At 39.4% G+C, this 24958-nt stretch overlaps 1 protein-coding gene across 1 annotated transcript in view; it reads left to right on the top strand.

Moving 5' to 3' along the window:
• The window catches only part of JAKMIP3 (Janus kinase and microtubule interacting protein 3), an 87537-nt gene that overhangs the window by 38166 nt on the left and 24413 nt on the right, over positions 1 to 24958 (top strand). The window contains 9 exon segments of the mRNA XM_075935632.2: positions 4514 to 4729; positions 6668 to 6787; positions 7610 to 7756; positions 9321 to 9452; positions 10803 to 10838; positions 12291 to 12350; positions 13215 to 13343; positions 15970 to 16098; positions 19105 to 19188. Of these exon segments, the coding sequence (XP_075791747.2) occupies positions 4514 to 4729; positions 6668 to 6787; positions 7610 to 7756; positions 9321 to 9452; positions 10803 to 10838; positions 12291 to 12350; positions 13215 to 13343; positions 15970 to 16098; positions 19105 to 19188 (1053 nt within the window).

Here is a 24958-nt window from a genome sequence, read left to right as displayed (position 1 = left end):
GTCACAGGGAGCACCCTCTCAGTTTGAATTAGTGGGTCTTCATTAGACCCACTAAATCAAACCCCAGAAGCTTAACTGTGGCAGTGTCGATCTTCCACATAGTGTAGACATAGCCTAAGTGGTTAGCCATTCCTCTGTAGTGACACACATTAGAAAAGAACCAAAGAGGCAAATATATATGAATTTCAAAACACTGAGAAAAACCTTCATGTTGAAAGAGGGAATATGAAGTTAAACTGAATAAGGATAAGTGCAATTACATATAGAGAGGTTTACTGGGTCTCTCCTTCTACCAGAATGCAAGTGTACATTCCCATAACATCAGGGAAACTTGAGAAGAGATCTCCTTTCTTTTAATCTAGCACTTTTAGTTACTGTTCCACTAATAAATGATTGACAGATCATTCACCTGCACTTCTGACATGGTATGAAACTGAGCATTAATGCAGATTTTCTTACACATTCTAATTGCTTGCTCTGACATGATGCCCATGGGGAAGTGTTTGTCATGTAACAGCCTCTGCCTTGGCAAAGATTTTCTCATTTGCAATTAAAAAAACCTTTTTCTGGGAATAGCTTTGGCTTTTTTAGCATAGACACAGGAAGCTTCAAAAGCAGACTTCTTCTGCTGTTTACAGCCATGTTAATGATGCATATGGAGACTGTAAAGCTATAAATGTCCCATGAACATTACAAGAGAACATTTTTAGAGCACTGAAGGTCACATATTGATTTTTATATTGCCCTAGAAATTGTATTATAGGATTTGAAATCAGCATGATGAAAAATATTAGAAATTTCATTTACTAGCACAAGGGATTTGGGGGACCCAACTTTTCATGTTTTTGCTTTTGCATAATTGGCAGTAGCTATTCTCACAGTCTGTTTATTAATTAGCACATCGGCATAAAAATTCATTGTAGGCGGAGACAGCCTGATAAAAATAAAGTGGGAATATCCATGCTGGTAAGCAAGACTTTCTCTTTTAGATGATTGGATACAGTGCTAATATATATTCATTGACATTTTTTCACAAGTCATCCTGTTATCTAAAGCAACCAGATACAAATGTAAGGAAGGTAGGCACATTAATTGAAGGTAGTTCAGTGTTTCTGTGTAGAGTAATGAAACAAGTGCGTGTGATAGCTTTTTCTGGAAATTGACAAAGATTTTCCAGTGAGTTGCAAACAATTTTCTTTTTTTAACAATGCCTTAATATTACTAATGCTGTGAAGAAGAAAACTATAAAATAATTTTAAAAAACTTTATTCATTTATTGAATACCTCTTGCTGCTATAAAATGATATGAATATATCAATGTTTAACAATGAACTGTAAATGTAAGAACATTTGTCTTTTATCCATAATTATGAGCATAAAGAAGAGAGATGAAAATATTGATGCTTTCTTATTTCCTCCCAAAGCTAATATATATTCTTTTTTTCCTGCAACAATCAAAGCCTTACTAGAATAAAATTTTTGTATTGAGTTTTTTGTAATTGTACTAATTTCATGTTTTTCTTAGTTGAAAATGTAGTCTGTGTTACAGAATTTCTTTGTGTTCATATAAGTGGGACTTTGGCAATATAGTTATTTTTTTTTCATTTAGAATTTCTTTGTTTACTGTTTTTGCATGCCAGGTGAAGAGTTCACCAGACATCTTTTTGTTATGAGGCAAACTTTAGTAGAATTCTGTATTGCTAGGTATTCAATATTTTAAAGCATTTTAATAGAGTACCACATAAAATATATTTTATTGCCTCAGTTTTCTAAGGCAATCTAATTTTGCATAATTTTGCATAGAAGAAAATTGTACATGCATATATTTAAATTTTTTACACATCCTTTTAACAGGTAGTTTACAAATCATACTTTGTATCCACTTCCTATAATAATGTATATCTTACTTATGGGTTTATTCTTTTTATTTTAATATGTGTATAACTGGTGAAGAATTGTGAGGAATTGTGAATACTTTAGATAGAGCACATATCCCTCCATTATTACTGCAGGTGCTGCTAGTACTTTCGGATAATGAAAACTAAGTACATTGTGTATTCTGTTGCTCTTACCCCCAAAGGCTGCACAATAGGAGAGCTTTGCATCTTTAAAATAATCAGTGGAGTTGCAAGACTTAGGCTATGTCTGCGGTACACAAATTGTGTTTTTTTTAATTTACTTTCGAAAGAGGCTTTTTTGAAATTTGATGTGTGTACACGGCACAAAATTTTGGGGAAAAGTGCTCTTTCAAGCCACCCCTCATTCCTCGTAGAACGAGATTTGCAGGGATGGTAAAAGAGCATGTCCGTTCTTTTGAATGGATGTGGCATTGCTTTTCCAGGATACAGGAGTTATCCTGAAAAAGCAATGCAGTCTAGACATAGCCTAATAGATCTATATTCCTCTCCCTCACAGATGCCTTTACTGAGGCTTTTAAGGAAGGAGAGCAAGTAGGGCAGAGGTAGTGCTCAGCTTCCCATATTGGGTAAAATCCTGACTCCACTGATGTGTTTGGCAAAACTCCCTGTGACTTCAATGGGGCCAGAATTTCAGATGTAGCATTTCTAGCCCAAGGCTCAGTGCAGATGGATTTGCAGTTTAGTGTACATATTATTCCCAGCTCTATTAAAAAAATTACCAGATTGATTCAAACAAAGAAATTCAGAGTCCAGTCTGGCATTCCCTCCATTAAGCAGTGAGGAGCCCTGGGCGACTTAAAGACTGAGGGTATGTCTACACTACCCCGCTAGTTCGAACTAGCGGGGTAATGTAGGCATACCGCACTTGCAAATGAAGCCCGGGATTTGAATTTCCCGGGCTTCATTTGCATAAGCGGGGAGCTGCCATTTTTAAATCCCCGCTGGTTCGAACCCCGTGTAGCGCAGCTACACGGGGCTCGAACTAGGTAGTTCGGACTAGGATTCCTATTCCGAACTACCGGTACACCTCGTTCCACCTAGTCCGAACTACTTCGTTCCACCTAGTCCGAACTACCTAGTTCGAGCCCCGTGTAGCCGCGCTACACGGGGTTCAAACCAGCGGGGATTTAAAAATGGCGGCTCCCCGCTTATGCAAATGAAGCCCGGGAAATTCAAATCCCGGGCTTCATTTGCAAGTGCGGTATGCCTACATTACCCTCCTAGTTTGAACTAGGAGGGTAGTGTAGACATACCCTAACAGATTAATTTGGGAATAAGCTTTTACGGGTAAAACTCACTTTGTCAGATGAATGTAGTGGAAATCACAGAGGCTGGAAGATATATGTATGTACTAATATATCAAAAGAATGCAGTTACTTATCAAGTGTAGGACCAGTGCAGTCAGGGTGGATATGGCTCATCTCAGCAGTTGAAGGGGAGGTGTGAATATCAAGAGAGGGAAAATTGCCTTTGTAGTGGGTGCAGGATTCAATGAGGATTGCAGGCTCTGGGAGGGAGTTTAGGTGCTGGCACAGGGCTGGCACAGGGGTAAGAGTGCAGGCTGTGGTCAGGAGGTGCTTACCACAGTCAGTTCCCGGTTGGTAGCACAGTGGGGCTCAAACAATCTGCCTCTGTGTGGCCCTACACCACTCCTGGAAACACTTGCAGGTTGAGTGGAGGCACCTTCTGTGTGCGCCCTCTGGAGGGAGATGGAGAGGGGAGGGGATCTCTATGTTTTGCACTGCTGCCCCTGCTGGTAAAGATGCTGCAGTCTATTAGAGTAGTGTGTATTATCACAATCATTAAAGAACCATTCAGGCTGCTCTTGAAAAATTGTTATTCATTAAGAAGCAATGCATGGTTGGTCCTCTGCACAAAAGTAACATTTGGATCCTTAAAGTAAACAAGATTGCAATGTTTACTATTCCAATTTTGGGGCGATTAATCTTTTGGCCTCTCTTCAGTCCCAAAGTTGGTTGTTTTGTATGCAAGGTCAGTCCAGCACAGAGGTAGAGTCCAGCTCTGAAATTAGAACCCAGATATAAATTTCAAATCATATGTTCTGCAATTTTTTGGCGGGGGAGGGACAGTTCTTGAACATAGTTTTTGATCCACCACTAACTCAAAGGTGCCTGGTACTGATACTAGAATTCAATGACAATAATCAAGTAGTAGTCTCAGAGGGGTAGTTAGTAACGAACTGTTAGTCTGTAACTTTAAAAAAACAACTATATTTAGTATCATAAGTTTGTGGGTAAAACCCACTTCTTCAGATGAGTTGAGTTGTTGAGAACCTCTTGATACAAAATGATCATTTCTGCTGGATGGCTCCCAAAAGTGATTGAAAGTGTAGAAATAATGTAATATTACTGAAGCAATTAAGCAAGTCCATGCATATGGCCACTGTCAAACACTCATTGCTATTTTATTTTCCAAAAGATGGTGTTTTATGTGTTAAGGAATGTCAAATCTGTGAAACTGACTGTGCTATGGTTGCCTTTGGGTACAATCCAAGATGGGATGCTGCCAGTTTCCATGGTAACCAGAGACCTTAATGTGCATGCGTGTATGATTGTATTTTGTTCTCCTTGTAGATGGAGGAAATAAAATTTAAAGACAGAGCAGTCTACGTGCTGGAAAGAGAGTTAGGGGTTCAAGCCGGGCATGCTCAGAGACTTCAGCTCCAAAAGGAGGCTTTAGATGAACAACTTTCCCAGATCAAAGAGTCTGATCGACATCTGAGCAGCCCCAAACGGGAACTTCCTTATGCAAGTGGTGCAGGAGACGCTTCAGATCATTCAGGAAGCCCCGTAAGCACTTTCACGTGGTTTCGCCTAAACAAGCAAACAAAAAATGATAGAATCTTGATGAGTGTGCATTTAAGCAACAGCTTTCCCTTAGCAATACAGAGCAAACCAAAGAGATTTCCTTTAAGACTGTAATTCAACAGCAGGATCTTTAAAATTAAAATCAAATCATCATGGGAGAGCTTTTGCTTTTTTTTTGGTTTAGTTTGTTTTTTCTTAGCAAGGTGAAATATTCATTTTTTAAATGTATCATACTGCAAACGCCTGCCTTAATTTGACAGTTTGACATAGTATCTGCTAACAAATTATGCAAATGCTTTCTAGTAATGTATGCGTGCTAGTTTTCCAGACTATTAACAGTATGTGTTGTAAGCAAATGTACAAGAACAATTTACAAAGGGAAATCAGCGAATGTAGTGTAACCAATAGCATGCAAGCTTACAAGGTACTGCAGTCCTACTAGTACATCTCTATTATAAATATTTACATTATTACATGCTGTTAAGTGCTTTTGCTTTCAACCAGTGCTGTAGGAAATGAACAAAATATTTCTAACCTATTCTCTATTGTTTCTTTCATACTATGCAATATCCTATGGCATCAAATTTTAGTCACCTTTTTATATTGGCTTTCTATGTAACTATGCCATGTTCCTGCTTCTGTATTAATTTGCTAATAGTAAAATATTTGAGTTAACTGACTTCATATGTCTGCGACATATGTTAACTTTTTTCATTGTTGATTCTCATCAAGATTTATTTTACAGTGATTCTTAATTTTCTCAGTAAAAGTATAGATAATAGAAAACATACACAAAAAAATCCTCTCTTTTTATTCATTATTCTGAGTCTCTCCTGCACCTGTTGAATGAGGAATTCCAGAACTTCTGAAAGTTCCATTAAGATCATGGACATTAATTTGCTTGTTCTGATTAAAGTTCTGTACTTAAGTTTTATCAAACATTAGAATAATACTATTGAAAGAAAAAATCCTATAACTTTAGTAAATATAATGTAATTGTTCTCTGATTTAGAAGAATAAAAACATGTCTTTTTATATTTGTATTCATTTAGAATTTGATTTAAACATTTTCACTTTTTGGTTGATTAAAGCATAAACCTTTATGACTGACACGTTAGAAGCTAAAGTAGGGCCATAACTTCATAGAAGAGAAACTTATGCAATGGTGTAATTGCATGGATTTTCTACATGCATTTTTCAGTATTTCTAAATATCATTTCCCTATAACAGAATATTCAGAGTGAGTCACATGTCTTAAACAACTCAGTTCAACAGTGGCATATGTTGGAAACATTCCCTTAGTTTTAGTTTTTGTCTTTCATGTTTCCAAGTTTAACATTTGTGACTCAGTGTTTGCATATACATAATTTTGCATTTTCATACTTTCTTACATTTTTCTGCTCTTTCAATTTTCTGTTGGTCTCATCTTGAAGCTTTCATTTCTACTAAGGCAGCAGTTTTCAGTCAAGGATCCAAGGCTACCTGGGATTTGAGAGCAGGTTTCAGGAGGGTAGCCAAACAGGACCAATGTTAGACTTACAAACATAGGTTGTGTGGGGCTAATGTGTGAGGCTCCCAACCCTTCCATCTGGGGCTCAAGCTGAAGCCAGAGCAACTTAACCTTGCAGGAACCTGCCTGGCATAGATCTCTAGGCAATTCCCTGAATTGCTACCCTCTAATGCTGGCCCTCATATTTATATGCAAAGAAACAAAGGTTGTGGCACTGGTGGGCCATAGAGTTTTTACAGGACATTGGAAGGACCTCAGGAAAAAAAAGTTGAGAACCCCTGTATTAAGGCACAGAGTACATTCTCCTGTGTAATAGGTTAGAAATGGTTGGATTCAGACAAGGACCAAGTTGATTTCTTTGAAATTATTTGATCTTATGAACAGTTATTTGCAGTTGATCTTTGTTTTAGGAACAGCAGCTGGATGAAAAAGATGCCCGGCGTTTCCAACTTAAAATTGCTGAGCTAAGTGCAATCATCCGGAAGCTGGAAGATCGGAATGCATTGCTGTCCGAAGAAAGAAATGAGCTTGTAAGTAGAAACTACCATTATAGTTCTAGGAAATTAGTGCACATCAGAATTTGCACTGGCATGTGGAGCCTCACCAGAGATAACACTAAGCTCCTCTATCATAGTTCATATATGATCTATTGCAGAATATATTCACAGAGTAAGAAAACATCTGCTTTGGAAGATTGAAACATTAGGTACTATTAGCTCTCAGTTATCCCTAGTGGGTGAATGGGGACATTATCCAGGCAGTGTGGAATATATGAAGAGCACAATGGAATTTGTGGAAGTGGGCACAAAAGGGTGCCATTTCTTGAAGGTGCTTTCCAGCTGGCAGAAAACACCCTAAGAAACACTTATCACCATAAAATTAATTACAACTTTAGATTCTGAATTGGGTTTGGATTGGGTTTTTGGAAAAGATTAGTAGATTATTTAGACCCATCAGAAATTAGAGGGGGCCTGACCTTAAAAAAACCTGCTGCTGTTATATCACATTTGGCTCAGTTGCTTTTTTTTTCTGTACCCCTATTGCTCAATATGTGAATGAAGGGTTTATGTGTGTAGGCATTATGTGTGTGTGAAGGATGAGGGCTAGACATGTGGGTGAAGTGAGGGGCCAAGAGGTCAAGTGTCTTGTCCAAGACCACACAGTGAGTCAGTGGCAGATACAGGAATGGAACGTAGGAATCCAAGAAAATGTTGCTTTGCCTTTTTCAAAATTGAAAGTGAATTCTATTATTATTGTAGTAAAATTACTTTAATTGTAATAAAATATATGAATATGCATTATAGTGATAAATAGAAATAACTACTATGTTAATTCATTTTTAAATATTTTAGTTAAAACGTCTAAGAGAAGCAGAAAGTCAGTATAAACCTCTCCTGGACAAAAATAAGCGTCTCAGTAGGAAGAATGAAGATTTATCCCATGCCTTACGTCGAATGGAAAATAAATTGAAATTTGTAACACAAGAGAACATAGAAATGGTAGGTTTCCCTCCTGCCACTGTCATCTATAAGAAGAGAAAATAATATGTACAATTTTGAGGAAATCAGGTATTTAACAAAAATATCATAATATTGCAGGATATTAAAGAAGTGTTTTCATTTTTCTAAGTTTTTTTATATGATGTTGTAAAATATGTAATGAATGATTTACAGGTTTTTCTTATTGATAGATGAGTTCCAGTTATACAGTGGGAAGGTAGTCAACAAATAGTTTGCTTTTCAAGAATTGATATCCTAGCTCAGCCAATGTTTTATTTTAGCTGTTTTTTTTTTAAATTCTGAGCTATAAATTATCTCATCTGAATTATGAGTTTCATATCACAACTGCTTTGCGGTGATTTGGAAATTTGCATCAGCGACTCCATATTTTTATTTGCTTATGTTTAAATTTCAAAATTAACAGCAGTTGAGTAAGTAAGAAATTACCTGCAAGCTGCAGGACCAAAACCACTTTTTTCCCCCTAAAACAATCAGTTGTTCCCACGCTCTCCAGATCCAGTGTTTCTGAATAATGAGAACAATGCAGAAAAAAATTAATCTTAGTTTAGGATTTCTTTGGCCACATCTTTCAATTCCTCCTTCAGAGATATAAAACTGAACAGACTGTCTTTTCCAAGACTGATGTTAACCTGAGTCCTCAGTGGGCTACCAGATGATGTATGAGAGTTATGTAAACTACATTTCTTCTCTGGTGACTATGAGGGTGATGCCTTCCTGATGCTCTAGCATCTAGCTTTTTTTTTCTGGCCTGAGAAGCTATAATGCCAGCCTATATTTCTTGTTTGGGTGGGGAAGGAGGAGGAGATGGGGGAGACAGAGAGTAAGAATCACCACGGCTGCATCTAGACTGGCAAGTTTTTCCGCAAAAGCGTTGGCTTTTGCGCAAAAACTTGCCAGCTGTCTACACTGGCTGCTTGATTTTGCACAAAAGCACTGACATTCTACTGTCGGAAATCAGTGCTTCTTGCACAAATACTTTGACATTCCCATTCGGGCAAAAGCCCTTTTCCGGAAATGTTTTTGCTCAAGAGGGCCAGTGTAGAAAACTAAAAACTGTTTTGTGCAAAAAGCCCCGATGGCAAAAATGGTGATCGGGGCTTTCTTGCGCAAAACTGCGTCAAGATTGGCATGGACACTTTTCTGCAAAAAGTGCTTTTGCGGAAAAGCGTCCGTGCCAATCTAGATGCTTTTTTCCGCAAATGCTTTTAACGGAAAAACTTTTCCGTTAAAAGCATTTGCAGAAAATCATGCCAGTCTAGATGTAGCCCACCATTTTAGCATAGTCCAGATGAATTACTGGTTGTAAAAGTCTCAGAGGGGTATCTGTGTTAGTCTGTAACCCTGGACTTTTTACTGCATTCATCTGAAGTGGGTTGTGCCCACAAAAGTTCACGATACCATCTACCTTTTTTGTTAGTCTCTAAGGTGCTGTAGAACTATTCATTGTTTACATTTTTTGGTGGTAAAAGGATAGGACTGAATGCTGTGCTTTGGCAAAGACTTTTACTCATTTGCAGTTTTGTTTTGTGGGTGTTTTTTCCAGAGACAAAGAGCTGGAACAATTAGGAGACCAAGCTCTTTAAATGATCTAGACCAAAGTCAAGAAGAAAGAGAAGTTGAATTTCTGAGGCTACAAATTATTGAACAGCAAAATATCATAGATGAACTCTCTAAGGTAATCAAATAGCACAGCTGTCCTAATGCACTAGGTATAATTGAGCTTCTTTCAGATATTCTGAGCCTTCTGGGAAACACACTGATGACCATATCCTATTCCCATTAATGTCAATGGGAAAAAAAATCTCTTTGACGTTAATGGGAACAAGATCAAGCCTAAAAGCAGAAGACTTGTGAAAAGCAATATTTTCCATGGTTTTAGGGTTATTTTAAGATAATTAAACCTTTTAAAATTTGATTTTCTTTTAATAAATTGTGATCGGCAAAGATGTATCTCTAGATCCCAGGCGTATAAGGGAGAAAATGAAAGCAAGCTTGTTAGTAATTTTTTTTGGGGGGGGGCGGGGATTTTTTTAAACATTTCAAAAACAGATCTAGAACAACAGTGGACCATAGGTCATCTACATGAGCTAATGCTGCATAATGTATTGGAAGTTCACTGAGTTTTCCATTGTGGGTGGGGGCATTAAGAAACTTCAAGTTGTCATAACTTTCTAATGAGGAATCTTGCTGGGTTGAGGATTGTTTATTCCACAGATAGTGAGTGTCTTCCTGGCTCACCCCCTTCACCTCAGGGGATCCCAACCCACAGTACTCCAGGATGGGAAAGAGCAGTATGATGTTATAAAGACAGAATGCCTCCACACCTTCTCATCCCTCCTCCTGGTTTGATTCCCTCTACATGAAGTGTTGGGGAGGATGATTTGGCTTTGAAAGGTCCCAATCATTAGTCCTTACTTAGGTAAAATTCCAACTACAGCGACTAAGAGTTAAACCTAGGTATGGACTACAAAATGGGATTTTCAATGAGTTAAATAATGCTCTATTGCCAGGGCTGCTAAGGATGAAGAGAGAAAGAGAGAAGCTGCCCTGAGGCCCAGCAATTTAAAAATAGCCTGGGATTCCTGGCTATTGCTACCATGACAGCAGCAGCTACCAGAGCCCTAGGCAATGCTGAGGGTTGGCTGGGGTAGGCTCAGTGCAGTCCAGGCTGACTGTCTCTAGCCCCATCCATTCCAGAGGGCCCAGGGCCAAGCCCCTCCTACATTGCACAGGACCTGGAGAAGTCTGTAGTCAGTTCTGTCTATTGCAATACTGATTACAGCATTAAAGTGGCACCACCACATGATGCTAGTCACGCAGAATGGAATTTCGAACACGTCAGCAGTGTCTCATGCAGGGTGGGGTTTTTCCTGAGTAAGTGACAGGTTTCTTGTGTCTTTTAATTCAACTAAAATAATTCATACTTTTTTTTAAAAAAGTGTAAACAGGCTTTGCAATTAATCATAAAGCAAATCAAATTTATATATCCTTGCACTTAATGATATTCTCTAATTGTTTTTATTAGACCCTTGAAACTGCTGGCTATGTGAAGAGTGTGATAGTAAGTAAGGCATATATGTAATTTCACTGTGTTCATCTGTGTGTATTTTAGACGGTGGTTCTTTGAGATGTCACAGGCCAGCTACAACATCTCGTGTTCTCATGTATTAATGAAGTGTTCCAAAGTAATGCTTCTTATGCATTTCCTTTATACTCAGAGTCTAGATTTAACCCAGGGACTCTATCTAGGAAGACCCTAGCAGTGCAAATTTCTTGATGTTTGAGCATGATTGTAATACTGGAAAACAGTTTCAACTTCCCTTTCACCAGTGAGATATATAGAAAGATAGCACAGCCTAAAATGTCAGCATGGGCAGTTGCCCAATGTACCAATTAGGGCATCAAGTAGCCTGAGTAGTGGGGTTTTGTAGCCCCCTAAAACTATGGAGCTGCTTTGTGAGCTTAAAACCCACAGGGACAGTTTCCACCAGTTTCTGCCAGTCATGCTTTCTACAGTGGGCCTGAAAATAGTCTTGGCTTATCCATATTAGCTATTGGGAACCTGTGCAGGGGGATCTGTTGCTATCAGCTAAGGATCACTTTTGCTATTATAGATGGGCATTTATTGAATGCAAGTTACATCTTGTAATTTTTACTGGCAAAAGTTTGTTTTCATAGCTGCCAATGAAGCTAAGAAAAATTATTTACATTCCATTCTGCCATTCACAAAACCATTAGCATTAGTTTTCTGTTTAAACGATCTCTGTCATAGGCAGTAAGAACATGTTATCAATCTATCCCATAATAGGTTTTGAATCGTGTGAAGAAATTAATAAGCTAGAGGAAAATAGGGTTTGGTCTTTTCTTTTAACCTGTATTGTTTTTATCAATATTGGGGCTTAACCACCCAGAACAAAATGTTTTTCATAGTGTGCTAAAATTCAATACCACTAGTATTAGATCTTTGATAATAGGTACTGAATAAAAATACTCCGGGGTAACAGCAGAAGCTGAAGGCTGATTTTCATAGGTGCTGAACACCCACAGTTCTTGTTAAGGACAACTGAAGTTATGAGAGCTCAATGCTTTTCAAAATCAGGCCTGGAGTTTTCTACAATTAGGAGCAGATGACAAGTGCCTGTGGTTTCATTTGAAAATAATAGAAGCTACAAACCTATCCACAGGCAGCATTTACCTTACATCTCAGTACTGCTCAGAAGAGCACTATAACACAAAATTTCAAAGCTTCTGTAAAATCAGGCCCAGGATGTCAATGTGCAGTATGTAGTATTCAGTTTTCCTTAGTTTTCAGGACTTTCCTCTATATACTCAAGTAACTGATATGTTCACACTGCAAATTGGCAAAAATTAGAAAAAGTAATTTCCATCAATCAAATGCTAACTGCTCTCCAAAATCTTGTAAGTTTAAGAAATAATGCAAACATTAATGCAAAACAATTAAATGATAAAACACTGACATTAGTTAACACATGTATCTAATTAATTTTTCTAGGAACGTGACAAGCTTTTAAGGTACAGGAAACAAAGGAAGAAAATGACAAAGCTCCCTAAGGTAAAAAAAAAAAAAAAAGATTTAAATCTTGATTTATTTGTGTAGTTCCGATGCTTAAATTCGACACTTTACGCCCCGGTCTAAACAAAGACATTAATTATCTTACCCATTACAAAGATACTCTCCCCAATTACCACCTCTAATATCATTAGCTCAAAGACATTTACCTCCTCCCCTCATCCCCCTTCTGTTCTGAAATTTTATTTGTCCTTTTCACATGTGTTCATTTTTTTGATTGTATCCTTTGGTATATATGGTTGTGCCAATTTTCTTCCACTATTTGATCTGAGGAAGTGGGTCTGGCCCACGAAAGCTCATCACCTAATACACCATCTTGTTAGTCTTTAAAGTGCTACATAATCCTGTTTTCTGTTTAAGTAAAATAAATGTGACGAAGGTCTTGTAAAAAAGAATTCCATGCTTCCAAATAACAAATAAAATAATCTACCCAGTGAATTAAAGCTACATACAATTTTACTATGTTTACTATTTTACTGTTCATTTTCGTTATGAATGGGATGAAAAAGTTTACCACAAATTTATAAAGAAGCAGCTTCTGTATTTTTAAATAACTAATGTATTAAAAACCCTCCTGATATTTTAGTTTGAGAACAATATGTTTTCACCTAAGAGAGTACATTAAAGCAAATAGATGGAAACCACACTTTGAAAAGCACCTCTCTATATGCTGAGTTCCAAGTCTTGAATACAAATTTCTTGTTTAAGCCAAACTCTGCTTTAGAATTACTGGGGATACCCATGAGAGGGTTTTTTCCAAACATTTCAAGAGGCCCAGCTGCCTCTGCCATATTGCAAGCTATATTTGTATAGTTCAATTGCACTTACACATTGTCATTTGGTCAGAAGCCGGTCGTGGAGACATTTTTTGGCTATGATGAAGAAGCTTCTCTGGAGTCTGATGGTTCTTCTATCTCGTATCAAACTGACAGAACAGATCAGACGCCTTGCACTCCAGATGATGATTTGGAAGAGGTATTTTTCCATGAATCTAGACTATTTGATGACACTTAAATTTATGCTGCGTGTTCTTATTCTTGTTGATCATAGTATAAAACCAATTATCCTGCTCTTGTTTTTGGAAAATTCCACATTGATATGGCCTTTAGTGAGAAAACTAAACTATGGTATAGTCAAATAACCATGAGCTTAGTCATATGCATGGAGGCTGATATTTTTTGAGGCAAGTCCTTAATCACCCCCACAGTTGGCAAAACCTAAAACTTTATATAATTTCCAACCCTAGGAGTGTGGGATTTAGCAGATTTGTTTGAGGTCAGAATACTGAAAAGGCTGTAAGGACTTTATTGAAGTGTTTTGGCTGGGAAGATTCATATTGGGATTGAATGCATATTTAGCTTCACGTATAAATTGGGCTCCACAAAAGGGTATGTCTACATTACAAGTACAACAGTGGAACAGCTGCAACTTTGCAGCTACACTGCAACTGTAATGTGCACAGCAATGACAAAAGGTTTTTTTTTTCTGTCATTGTAGTAAATTCAACCCCTAAGAGGCAGTAGTTAGACTGACTAAAGATTTTTTCATCCACTTAGCTGTAAATACCAGCACAGGTTAGGTCATCCTAATTGTGTTGGCATAGGGTATCAAATGTTTCAGAGGCTTGAGAAATATAATTAGGTCAACCATTGTGTTGCTTTGATGTCAGAATAAGAAGAGGTAGCTGTTAAGAAATATTGCAGGCAGGCACCGATGGCCAAATAACACTTGTATTTTGAAGATGATTCCCAGAAGTCAGTGCATGTTTCAAAATCTCATGTCAGTTCTGTTTATCACAGGCCTGCTGACTGGCGAGGGGGAGGGGGAAGGAGGCGCGGGAGTGACAGTTGCCCTGGAGTCTGGTGATTTAAAAGGAGAGGGAAGAAGCGGCAGCGGCCGGAGCTCCAGGCCCTTTAAATCACCACCAGAACACTGTGCAGCGCAATCTGGGCAGCTTTCAATTCTGGTTAGGTGAGGTTGTCAGCATGGCATGCTCCAGGTGATGCTGAGGGGTGGCTGCCCCTGCCCCAGCCCCACCCTTTCTATCCAATGCCTCACCCATTCCAGTGTGTGGAGCCATCCCCCGACCTTGCTTAGGCCCCACAAGTCTGTCAGCCCCACTCATGTGCTATTACCTGTCTCTAGGCTCCAGCAAAAGCCTTCCCATACAAAACAAAAGCCCCATGATAGTGATCTACATTTTTACATCTGATTCTCTAATGCCTGCATCATTTAAACAAGCCCTTCACCATCTGTTTACAGATCAGTTACGGATTTTTAAAGAAGGGAGTGTAATGATTCATATCTATTAGCGGGCTACATGATTTAAAAGGGGGTGAGTGTGTGTGAGAGAGAAACATGAATCTGTTGATTCATTTTTAATACAGACATTGAACAGATTCTCTTCTTCCTATAGCATGAAATTCATTCATGTGCAGACAGTTGGCCTAAGTTCTATATACTACTGGGTTACGTCTAGACTGGCCCCTTCTCAGGAAGAGGCATGCAAAGCAGGCAAGTCAGAATAGGGAAATCCGCGGGGGATTTAAATATCCCCCGCGGGATTTAAATAAACATGGCCGCCGCTTTTTTTCCGGCTTGGGGAAAAGATGGAAAAGAGCGTCTAGACTGGCGCGACCCTCCGGAATAAAGCCCTTTTCCGGAGGATCTCTTATTCCTACACTGAAATAAAAGACGAGCAGCACAGCCACATTTGCACTGGATCAGCTGACTTGGACTTGCAGGGCTCAGACTGCACGGCTAATAACTTCAGTGCAGTGTTTGGACTCAGGCTGGAACCTGGGCTCTATAACTCAAAGGGGATAGGACCCAGTTTCTGGGCTCCAACCCAAGTCCAAACATCTGTACTGCACTTTTTTAGGCTGGACCCCCATGAGCAAAAAGTCAGTTGATCCAGGCTCTGAGTCATAGTGCCCTGGGGGATTTTATTGCAATGTAGACATATCCACTGACTTCAGGGGGAGTCTCTGAAAATTGGGTCATCCATTCACTCTGTGGTTTTTGTCTCATTTTAAGAACTTAGCCCTCAATGCAAATGTCTTATGTACAGAAATGCCACTAACACATCACTAGTGGTGACTGTGTGTGGTGCCATGATTGAGGTTTGGTTCACAGTGCCTCGTGGATTATATACTCTGCCTCTTTCCACAAAAAGGAGGAACTTTTCTTCTTAGTGGTTTTGATCAACAGCGCTGACAAGTAGTGTCAACTGAAAGAAAGAAAGAAAGAAAGAAAGAAAGAAAGAAAGAAAGAAAGAAAGAAAGAAAGAAAGAAAGAAAGAAAGAAAGAAAGAAAGAAAGAAAGAAAGAAAGAAAGAAAGAAAGAAAGAAAGATGTTGCATTTCAGCGCAGTGTGTTTAAGTGATATTTTACTGGGAAGACTAAAGTAACTAAAGAGCACATAAACAAGACCTTATGAACAACACTTGAAGACTTGTTTATTAAAAGTATTAATAGTTGGTTCTAATGCCATCAGCTTCCTTCTTCAGAGAAAACATATAAGTTGCTGCTAGTCTTTCTTTTCTTTCAGTTTTGGAAGAATCAAATGATATATATATATATATATTTCTTTTTCATTTCAGGGCATGGCCAAAGAAGAAACGGAACTGAGATTTCGGCAGTTGACAATGGAATATCAGGCTTTGCAACGAGCATATGCTCTGTTGCAAGAACAGGTCGGAGGAACATTGGATGCAGAACGAGAAGTTAAGGTCTAAATGGCTTATATTACATGAAAATAAAGGATTGCAATTATATACATTGTTTCTAATTTTGCTTATTCGGCTTGCTGTCATAACTAATAGGCCAAATCTTTAGCTTGTGTAAATTGGAATAGCTCCATCAAAAGTCAAGAATCTATGTCAGTTTACACTAGCTGAGGATCTGTTTCTGTAGTAGTTTAATATGCATGTATCATAGGTTTATAAAGCACCTTTCATGATTATAGGTTCTAGAGTGATACACAGAGTAAGACCACAGTTTAGCCACGAACCATTTAAATGCAACTATTTCTGGTCCAAAACACTGCAACAGCATGCAGAAATCTGGGACAGTAAGTGAAGATTAAAATTGCAGATGGACTGTGGATTGAATGAAAGTAATTACTCAGATTGGAAGTTGACCAGAGTGTACTGTGCACCCAACTGTATGTCAGCAGTAAATTTAAAAGAGTTAAGCTTGGTTTCAACATTTTTTAGGATGTTTCTCTCTTTTTTCCTTCTGATTTTCCTTTAATCCTCCATACCACTTCTTAATGTGGTCAGAAAAAAAATCTGTTTGATATTCCTCCTGTGAATATCTAATGCATCTATACTGCTGTCTCAATGCAGTGTCGTAATTTATGGTATCTAAAAGCAGTTAGATTTCCACTCTCTTATATACTGAAGTGCTGGTTGCTGGAGAAACCATGGCTAATGCAATTATATTTCATAACACTGATCAGCTTAAGAGTCTGTCAAGCAGAATATTTTATGGAAAATTAAGCTCCCTGACGGTAAAAATCTATTACCAGTATTCTTAAATAGTTAATGTCTAAAATTCAAACCTGGATTTACTGAGATTACATGATTCTGCATAACATTTTAAAGAGGCTTATAGTTCAATATGAGATTCATTTTCCTAATTAAATTGCAAAATTTATTATTCCATTGTGCCTTCCTATCTTGCTCAGTTGTCCCCTCAGAAAGGCAATTGCAGCTATGTAATTATCTTGCATTAATTTACATTATAAATAAATATATGTATTGCAATATGGATAAATAATACATTATAAAGTGCTGGAAGCACAGTCAAATGAAATTCTACTTTTTGAAAATGGAGTGAAAAGTTTAGAATGTATCTCCTTTGGAAAAAGAACCAAATATGTACATATTAATTCTGCCGGGACCTCCATTCTATGCAATTCCATTGATGGAAGTGTGCCTACAAGCTCTTAAATTGATCCTAAATCTGTTTATGTAAGTGATGGATTGGTCATTTTCACTTTTCATAAGCACATTGTTCCAGGAGAAACCAACACAGTGCTAGGGTAAAATGGCCAAATTAGCAAGAACTCTATTAAAATTATTAAAAGTTTCAAATACTGGTAAAACCATATTTCCTACATCATTAGGGTATTATGATGCTTTTCCAATCCATCGGCAATCCCTTGAGCCAAATTAAACATGAAATGGATAACCCCAAGTTCCTCTGCTCGAGTTCTAAGATCGAATCAATCCTTGGCTTTCCTAACCTGGACATTTAGCTAATGCTTCATTTTCACTAAGTTAAAGTAATGAGTAAGTAACTCCACAGCAGCCTACACTTCTGGGTTTCTTTAATATGCTCAGAAGTAAACTAATCCCTTGCCTCTAAGCTGGCCAGCCTAACAGAGAGATATTGTTTCACTCTATTTGATCCATGAAACAATTTTAGAAATTAATCTTCTTTAAGGCTAGCCTGCTCTGTCATAGTAGAAGATGCAAATGTAACCATCAGCTAGCAGATGTGAACCTGGGTTCATCTAGAGCTTAGTGTAAGGAGCCTCTACAAGTCTACAGCTTGAGCTATAAAGCCAGCTGGCTCCCAGCTTAGGCTATAGAGCTCTCTTATTCTTATTGCTCACTGTAAGTGGTCTAAGTGCCATTACATGGGACACTGAATCACACTAGGGCTAGGTCTACACTGCAATGTTCAATCAAAAAAGAAATACAACTTGCAGTACGCAAATTGCGTACCTTTTTTCAATTTACTTTGGAAAGAGGCTTTCCGAAATTTGGCACATCTACACGGTTCCAAATTTCAGAAAAAAAGTGCTCTTTCAACACATCCTTTATTCCTCATAGAATGAGGTTTACAGGGATGGCGAAAGAGCACGTCCGCTTTTTCAAAAAAAAATTTCTGGAAAAGCGGACATGTTCTTTGGATGCAACATTGCTTTTCTGGGATACCTTTGGTGTCCCAGAAAAGCAATGCAGTCTAGACGTAATATAGGTGTGTGGGTTACATACTTTCCCTAACTGAGGAAGCATACTCATTTATCCATGTTTTATGTATAAAAACAGATAAGAGTAAGAATTAGCTTTATTCTCTATAAAATATATACATCCCATTTACAGAAATGTGTTAGACTGTGAACTAGCTGTTCATTAGTTTTTCTTCTTGAAATCTACATATAGCAGAGTTAAATATTCATGTACTCATAATTATGGCCTTAAATGTAGAGGCTGCTTTTGACAATTTGTGCCATCATATTTGTTGGTCTCTTTTAAATCAGTTTGAAACTGCAAAAATAAAGGGAGAAATCACTCATGACCTTCAGCCTATTAACGTATCTATCCTCACATTCTTGTGGGAAAACAAATTTCTACATTACTACATTTGCATTTTTAAACATCCTGTTTTGATAGAACTGAGTAAGGGCAAAAGCTCTTTTGATCTATCAAAAAAGAGTGTTACAGATATTCTTATTAAGAAGCAATTGATCTTTTGCTGTCTAAATGGCTAGTTACCTGGATAATATTCATTTTAATCTTAAATTAAATCTTAAACATTTTATCCCATCATTCAAGTTTTCCTTTTAAAATTTCTAATGGTTGATATTGTCATAAGTACTTCCCTGCAAATTAATTCCCCCAAAGGTCTTAAATAAGTATTTGATATATTTTAAGTGTTTGATATATCTACATTAGCATTTTGGCTTTTAGAGAAAGTTTGATGTATCTTTTCTTTTCCTACAGACGCGTGAGCAGCTCCAAGCAGAAATACATAGATCACAAGCTCAGATTGAGGACCTAGAAAAGGCACTTGCTGAGCAGGGACAGGTAATGTACTCCAAGAAAAAAATATTAATTATTGCACACTCTAAGTATAATTCCTATATACTCAATCATAAGCCAAATTTTCTTGGTGAAAAAGCACACTGTAAAGGGCGGGGGTCAGTTTATGATTGGGTCATTGTGCTTCACATTTTTTTTCCACTGGAGGGAGGGGTCGGCAAACTTCAATTCCCAGCTCAGTAGGGCAAAATACAGGCGCATCAGGACATTTTATGTACCTGGAGTGTCTACCGGCACAGAGCCCCTCAGCTCCCAGGCACTGTCCTGGGTCAACAGGAGCAGCAGGAAGTGGTGACTCTCACATGCCTTGGCTCACACTGCTTCCTCAGTTCCCATTGGCTGCTGTTCACCATTCCCAGCCTATGGAAGCTATGGGAAGCGCATGGGTAAGTTGAGGGGAGTTGTCTTATGTACAAATAGATTTATGCTCAGTATCTGTTCTGTAAATTTTCAGTCAAAAATATATTATAAAGTTTGTAATATGTGAGAAAAGATAGACGTATGTGTGACGGGGTGCAGTCACAGAAGACCCTTTGGGGGTGCTTCCTGGAGTACTAACAGAGCTACTGACACTCTTCTCCTTGCTTTGTGGAGCTTCTCACCACCCTGTCCTGGTGGGCCAGCTCACCTGGTCTCCCCCAGCCAAGGCATGGAGAGAGCTGAGATTATTGCCCCCGGTAAGAGCAATAGAGACACTGAATTTTTTCAGGTCTGTAGTTTCAGGCCCAGCTTCCAGGAACCCAACCCCAGATAAATCATTCAGGTGAGCCCCATATAACAATGAAAGGAGGATGTACTCACTGATTGCTCCCCCAGGTAACAATTATTTACACAGGGCTTGATAGTATATAAAAGTGATTTTATTAAGTATAAGCAGTAAGGTTAAAGTGGTTGCAAGTGAAAACAGGCAGAGCAAAGTGAATTACAAATTTAAAATATCAGAAAACACATAGCTAGTTCTAACACTGAAAGCTCATTACAAACTTACCCTAAAACTGTTCTTATTTCAGCTAAATCTCTAAGTCAGGGAAGATCTTTTCTCCCTAGGGTCTCTGGTTTTTTCCATTGGGAGTGACATGCCAGCCAAAGACAGAGGGATAGTTAGCTTTCCATTGTTTAGAGACATGGTTACCAACTGGTTGATCCTGATCAATTCCTCAATTGTGAGGCCTCGACCAGTTGATCGCGAGGCATTCGGCCCGCCCCAATTTTCCCTCTACCCCCAATAAGCCCCACTACGTACCTCCAGCAACAATGGAGGTAGTGCCGGCTTCCCGCAGGGTGAACAGAAGTCCTGCAGCTTCACGCCACTTCCGGGGGTTCCGGAAGTGTGCTGGCTGCTCCCCTTTTCTTTGCCCTTACAGCAGCTATTCTTTTTTTAATGTGCACAGAAATATATCCTAGCTACTGATCATTTGTGAACTCAGTACTAATTAAGCTATCTGGTCTACTAGATTAATATTTAACCTAGTCTGTGGTGTGCGGGGGCATTGGCCCCGGAGGAGGCGTGTGTGCGGGGCTTTCCCTGCGCGCAGGGTGGGGGGTCGACCCTGGGGGAGGCACGCGCAGGGGTTTCCCCACACCATGGGAGAGGGGAGTCAGGCCCGGAGGAGGCACGTGCCGGCTTCCCTCTGGCGGGGATGGGGAGGGAATCCTGGAAGGAGGTAGGTGCAGGAGACTCCCTGCCCCCACTGGCACCCTGTTCCCTTGGCCCTCTGCCCCCTGTTCTCTGCCCTCCCTGCCCCCTGCCTTCCCTGTGCCCCCGTTCCTTGTTTCCTCTTCCCTCCCTGCCTCCTGTTCCCTCTTCCCTGCCCCCTCTTCTCACTCCCCAGCCACAGAACTCTGTCCTCAGCGGCACCCTGTCCCCAACTGCAAAAACCTGTCCCCACCGGCACTCTGTCCCCTGCTGCAGAACCCTGTCCTCTGCCCTCCCAGCCCTGTCCTCTGCCCTGTTCCCTCTCCCCTGCCCCCAACCACAGAACTCTGTCCCCACTGGCACTGTCCCCTGCCGAAGCACCCACTAGCACCCTTCCCCAGTACTATGTCCCCTGCTCCCACCAACACAGTTGGGGCCACATTAGTGAAGCTTGGAGGTGGGGGGGAGGTTGGAGGAGGGTTTTTTGCATCTCACTTGTGTGGCTTCAACTGACTTTTTTCGGTGGGTCAGTGACTCCTGACTCAAAACAGGTTCCCTACCCTTCTCAGAAAGACAATGCAGAAACTTTTTGTGTTTGAAATAGTATTTTGTTTAAAAATGAAGCCTGGCCAACAAACCCCCAATTGGGGCCAAGCCCCCATCTGGCCACAGCATCATAACACTCCTGCACTCTCCTTTCCCCCAGACCCTACATCTGAGCCTATAATACACTGGAACCCCCTGCACTGAGCCCCTCACATACCCCAATCCAAATTCCTGAACCCTCACATCCAGAAGTCTGTGGCTTGCTTAGTACCCCGACCCTACATCTGATCCCAACACTGCCTGGCCTGGAGCCCCCTCCCCGAGCCAGCGTCCCCTTATTCACCTCCTTCTGCATCCAGATTTCCTCCCAGAGCTTGCACTTCTCTCCCCTTTCCAAACCAAAATCCCTCAATTCCCACCCCAGAGCCTACACATCTTGTCTCAACCCAGCGAGGGTATGGCTAGACTGCAGGAGTTTTTCAGGATTCCAGAGATATCCCAGAAAAACTCTTCTGCATCCAGGGATGCTTTTGTTCTTCCGCTTCTTATAGTGAAAGAGCAAACATGCTCTTTCAGTCACCCCTATATTCCTCTTTCCATGAGGAATAAGGGGGCTTCCAAAAGAAGTTTTTCTGACATTTGGTCCAGTCTAGACAGGCCAAATGTTGGAAAAGCTTCTTTCTAAAGAAGAATTGGGAAAAAAAGCAGCAGTATAAGGATTGGGGATAGCAAGTGATGGAGAGGAGGAGAATAGAGGTGGTGGGGCTTCAAGGAAGAGGCGGGGCAGTAGATCTTGGCTTGTTCTGTCATTTAAAAAGTGATCTTAGGTGTAAAAAGGTTGGAGACCACAAGTTTAGAGAGTCCATGTTGGGTGGGAACTTGGATTTCTCTCCCCCACTCTCTATGGAAAATTACCTGGTCAGACCCTACTAGTGGAGATGGTCACATGCAGGGCTTGACAAATAATACAATCTACTCACCTGTGGCGAGTAGATTTTAACCCGGAAGAGCCAGATTCGGGGGATCTGCAATGCGCAGAACGATCTGCGCATGTGCAGATCGCCGGACAGCACGGCTGGCGAGCAGGGCTCGCCGCGGTTCGGCGAGCCCTGGTCATATGTATTCCTAAAACCAACCACTGCATAGGCTCAAAGGACAAAAGAGACTGCTTGGCTGTGTCTACACTGGCATGAATTTCCGGAACTGCTTAAAACGGAACACTATTCCGTTTTCAGTTTTTCCAGAAAAGGAGCGTCTACATTGGCAGGCTGCTTTTCTGGAAAAGCCCTTTTTCCGGAAAAGCGTCTGTGGCCAATGTAGACGCGCTTTTCCGGAAAAGAGCCCCGATCGGCCAACAGTGTTCCGGAATAAGGACTTATGCCCGAGCGGGAGCAGAATAGTTTTTCCGGAATAGCGGCTGATTTTCCGGAATAAGTGGCCCAGTGTAGACACAGCCAATATGTTTAGGTGATCACCCAAACATTGAGGGAAACACCCTTGATGGCTTTCATTTGTACAATTAAAACCATTAACCACTCTATACTCCATATTTCTAACTTTACATACCACCAAAATAAGATATACTGATTCAGAGGAGTATGACATTAAGATTGATAGGTTACATGAGGTATTTTGTCCAAAGCATCTGCAAATTTTTCATATTTGTGTCCATAAGTCAATTTCATAAAGTGTGGGTCAAGGGTGGGGGGGGGGGGGGCGGGACCATCACAGTGTATGTGTGGAGAGAGAGAGAGAGAGAAAGCATTCAATTGGACCACACTACTGTCTTGTATCTAATATGATTTGTTTAGATTATATATTATATATAAGTCATTGATAATACTTCCTAAAATATTTGTCTCTTTATAAATTACAAAATAAATCTATCAAGCAGCATTATTGACATTTTTTAATCTATTTAACTCTCTTGCCCTTCAAACTGTGTATCACTGGATTAGGAGAGATTATTAACACATTTTCAACAAATGAGTTGAATAATTCATTAGAATGGAACATTAAATCCATGCTATCTAGGGCTGAATGAATACTGAAAGAAAATACTTGTGAATATTCATTCATTTTCCTAAAGAGAACTTTACATTTGTAAATGTGACTGTTATACACTAAATAAATCAAAGACTAGGAGGGGTAATCGTGTTAGTCTGTATCTGCAAAAACAATGAGATACCACAGGACTCGTTGCTGAATCAAAGAGTTATGGTCATCAGGGCATGTAATATACTATGTTACTCAGGAGCTAGACTCTCAGTTGGTGTAAATCTTCATAGCTCTATTGAAGTAACTGGAACTACGCAGATTTACTTACTTATATGAGTATTGGGCCCATAAGTACCTAATCAAAACTACAGAGCTTGCATTTTGATATCAGCTGTCCATGGATAGAACAAGAATATTTCACAAAGAATATTTGGCAACTAATTGAATAATGAATACATTTTGAGAAAATTGCTACCTATTACTGGACAGTTCATGAACAGAAAAAGCAAATTTAATTAAAAAATTATATTTTAAGGATTATTTGCCCATTTTAACTACTGTCAAAAATCTCTTTTATGGGAGAACAGCTTCTTTGCTCAGAATTTTAAAAATATTTTAACCTCAGACATAAGACAGATGCTACCACACTGAAATATACATCATTCAGCTGTCAGAAGAGGAAAGATGGTCCAATGTTTAGGACATTACTCTAGATCCTAGAGAAACCTAGTTCAGTTCTTACTTTGCCATGGACTTCTTATGTTTTTTTGAGCAATTTGGTTAGGGCTAGGTATTTACGTACCAAAAGATGCAAATAGGAATTTAGTGGTATCTACCTGCCTTTGAAAATCCCAGGAGGTATCTATCTCTGTCTTTATCTGTCTTTAAAAATCTCATCCTGCATTCTTCAGGTCCCCATCAGTAAAATGGCACTTCAGAGCTGTTGTGTGAGGATAAATATATTCAAGATAGTGAGATGCTTAGGTACTAGAGTAATGGTGGCTATATAAGTGCCTAAAATAGATATAACGAAAAACAGGACTATGTAGCACTTTAAAGACTAACAAGATGGTTTATTAGGTGATGAGCTTTCGTGGGCCAGACCCACTTCCTCAGATCAAATAGTGGAAGAAAATTGGCACAACCATATATACCAAAGGATACAATTACAAAAAATGAACACATATGAAAAGGACAAATCAAATTTCAGAACAGAAGGGGGATGGGGAGGGAGATAAATGTCTGTGAGCTAATGATATTAGATATTAGATATTAATGATAATTGGGGAAGCTATCTTTGTAATGGGTAAGATAATTAAAGTCTTTGTTCAAACTTAGGCTTAAAGTGTCGAATTTAAGCATGAATGACAGTTCCGAGGATTCTCTTTCAAGTGTGGTCTGAAAAGGTGTTTGAAGCGAGATGCAGGTAATCAAGTCGTTGAGACAATGTCCTTTCTGGTTGAAAGAAAAAACATTTTCTTGCCATTTCAACCAGAAAGGACGTTGTCTCAGTGACTTGATTACCTGCATCCTGCTTCAAAATGAGATGTATCTTTCTGAATCTTGGGAACCTTA

This window comes from Pelodiscus sinensis, chromosome 8, assembly GCF_052426305.1.
Source record: "Pelodiscus sinensis isolate ZL-2025 chromosome 8, ASM5242630v1, whole genome shotgun sequence".
NCBI classification, from domain to species: domain Eukaryota; kingdom Metazoa; phylum Chordata; order Testudines; family Trionychidae; genus Pelodiscus; species Pelodiscus sinensis.
This window is presented reverse-complemented; position numbering and strand designations above follow the sequence as displayed.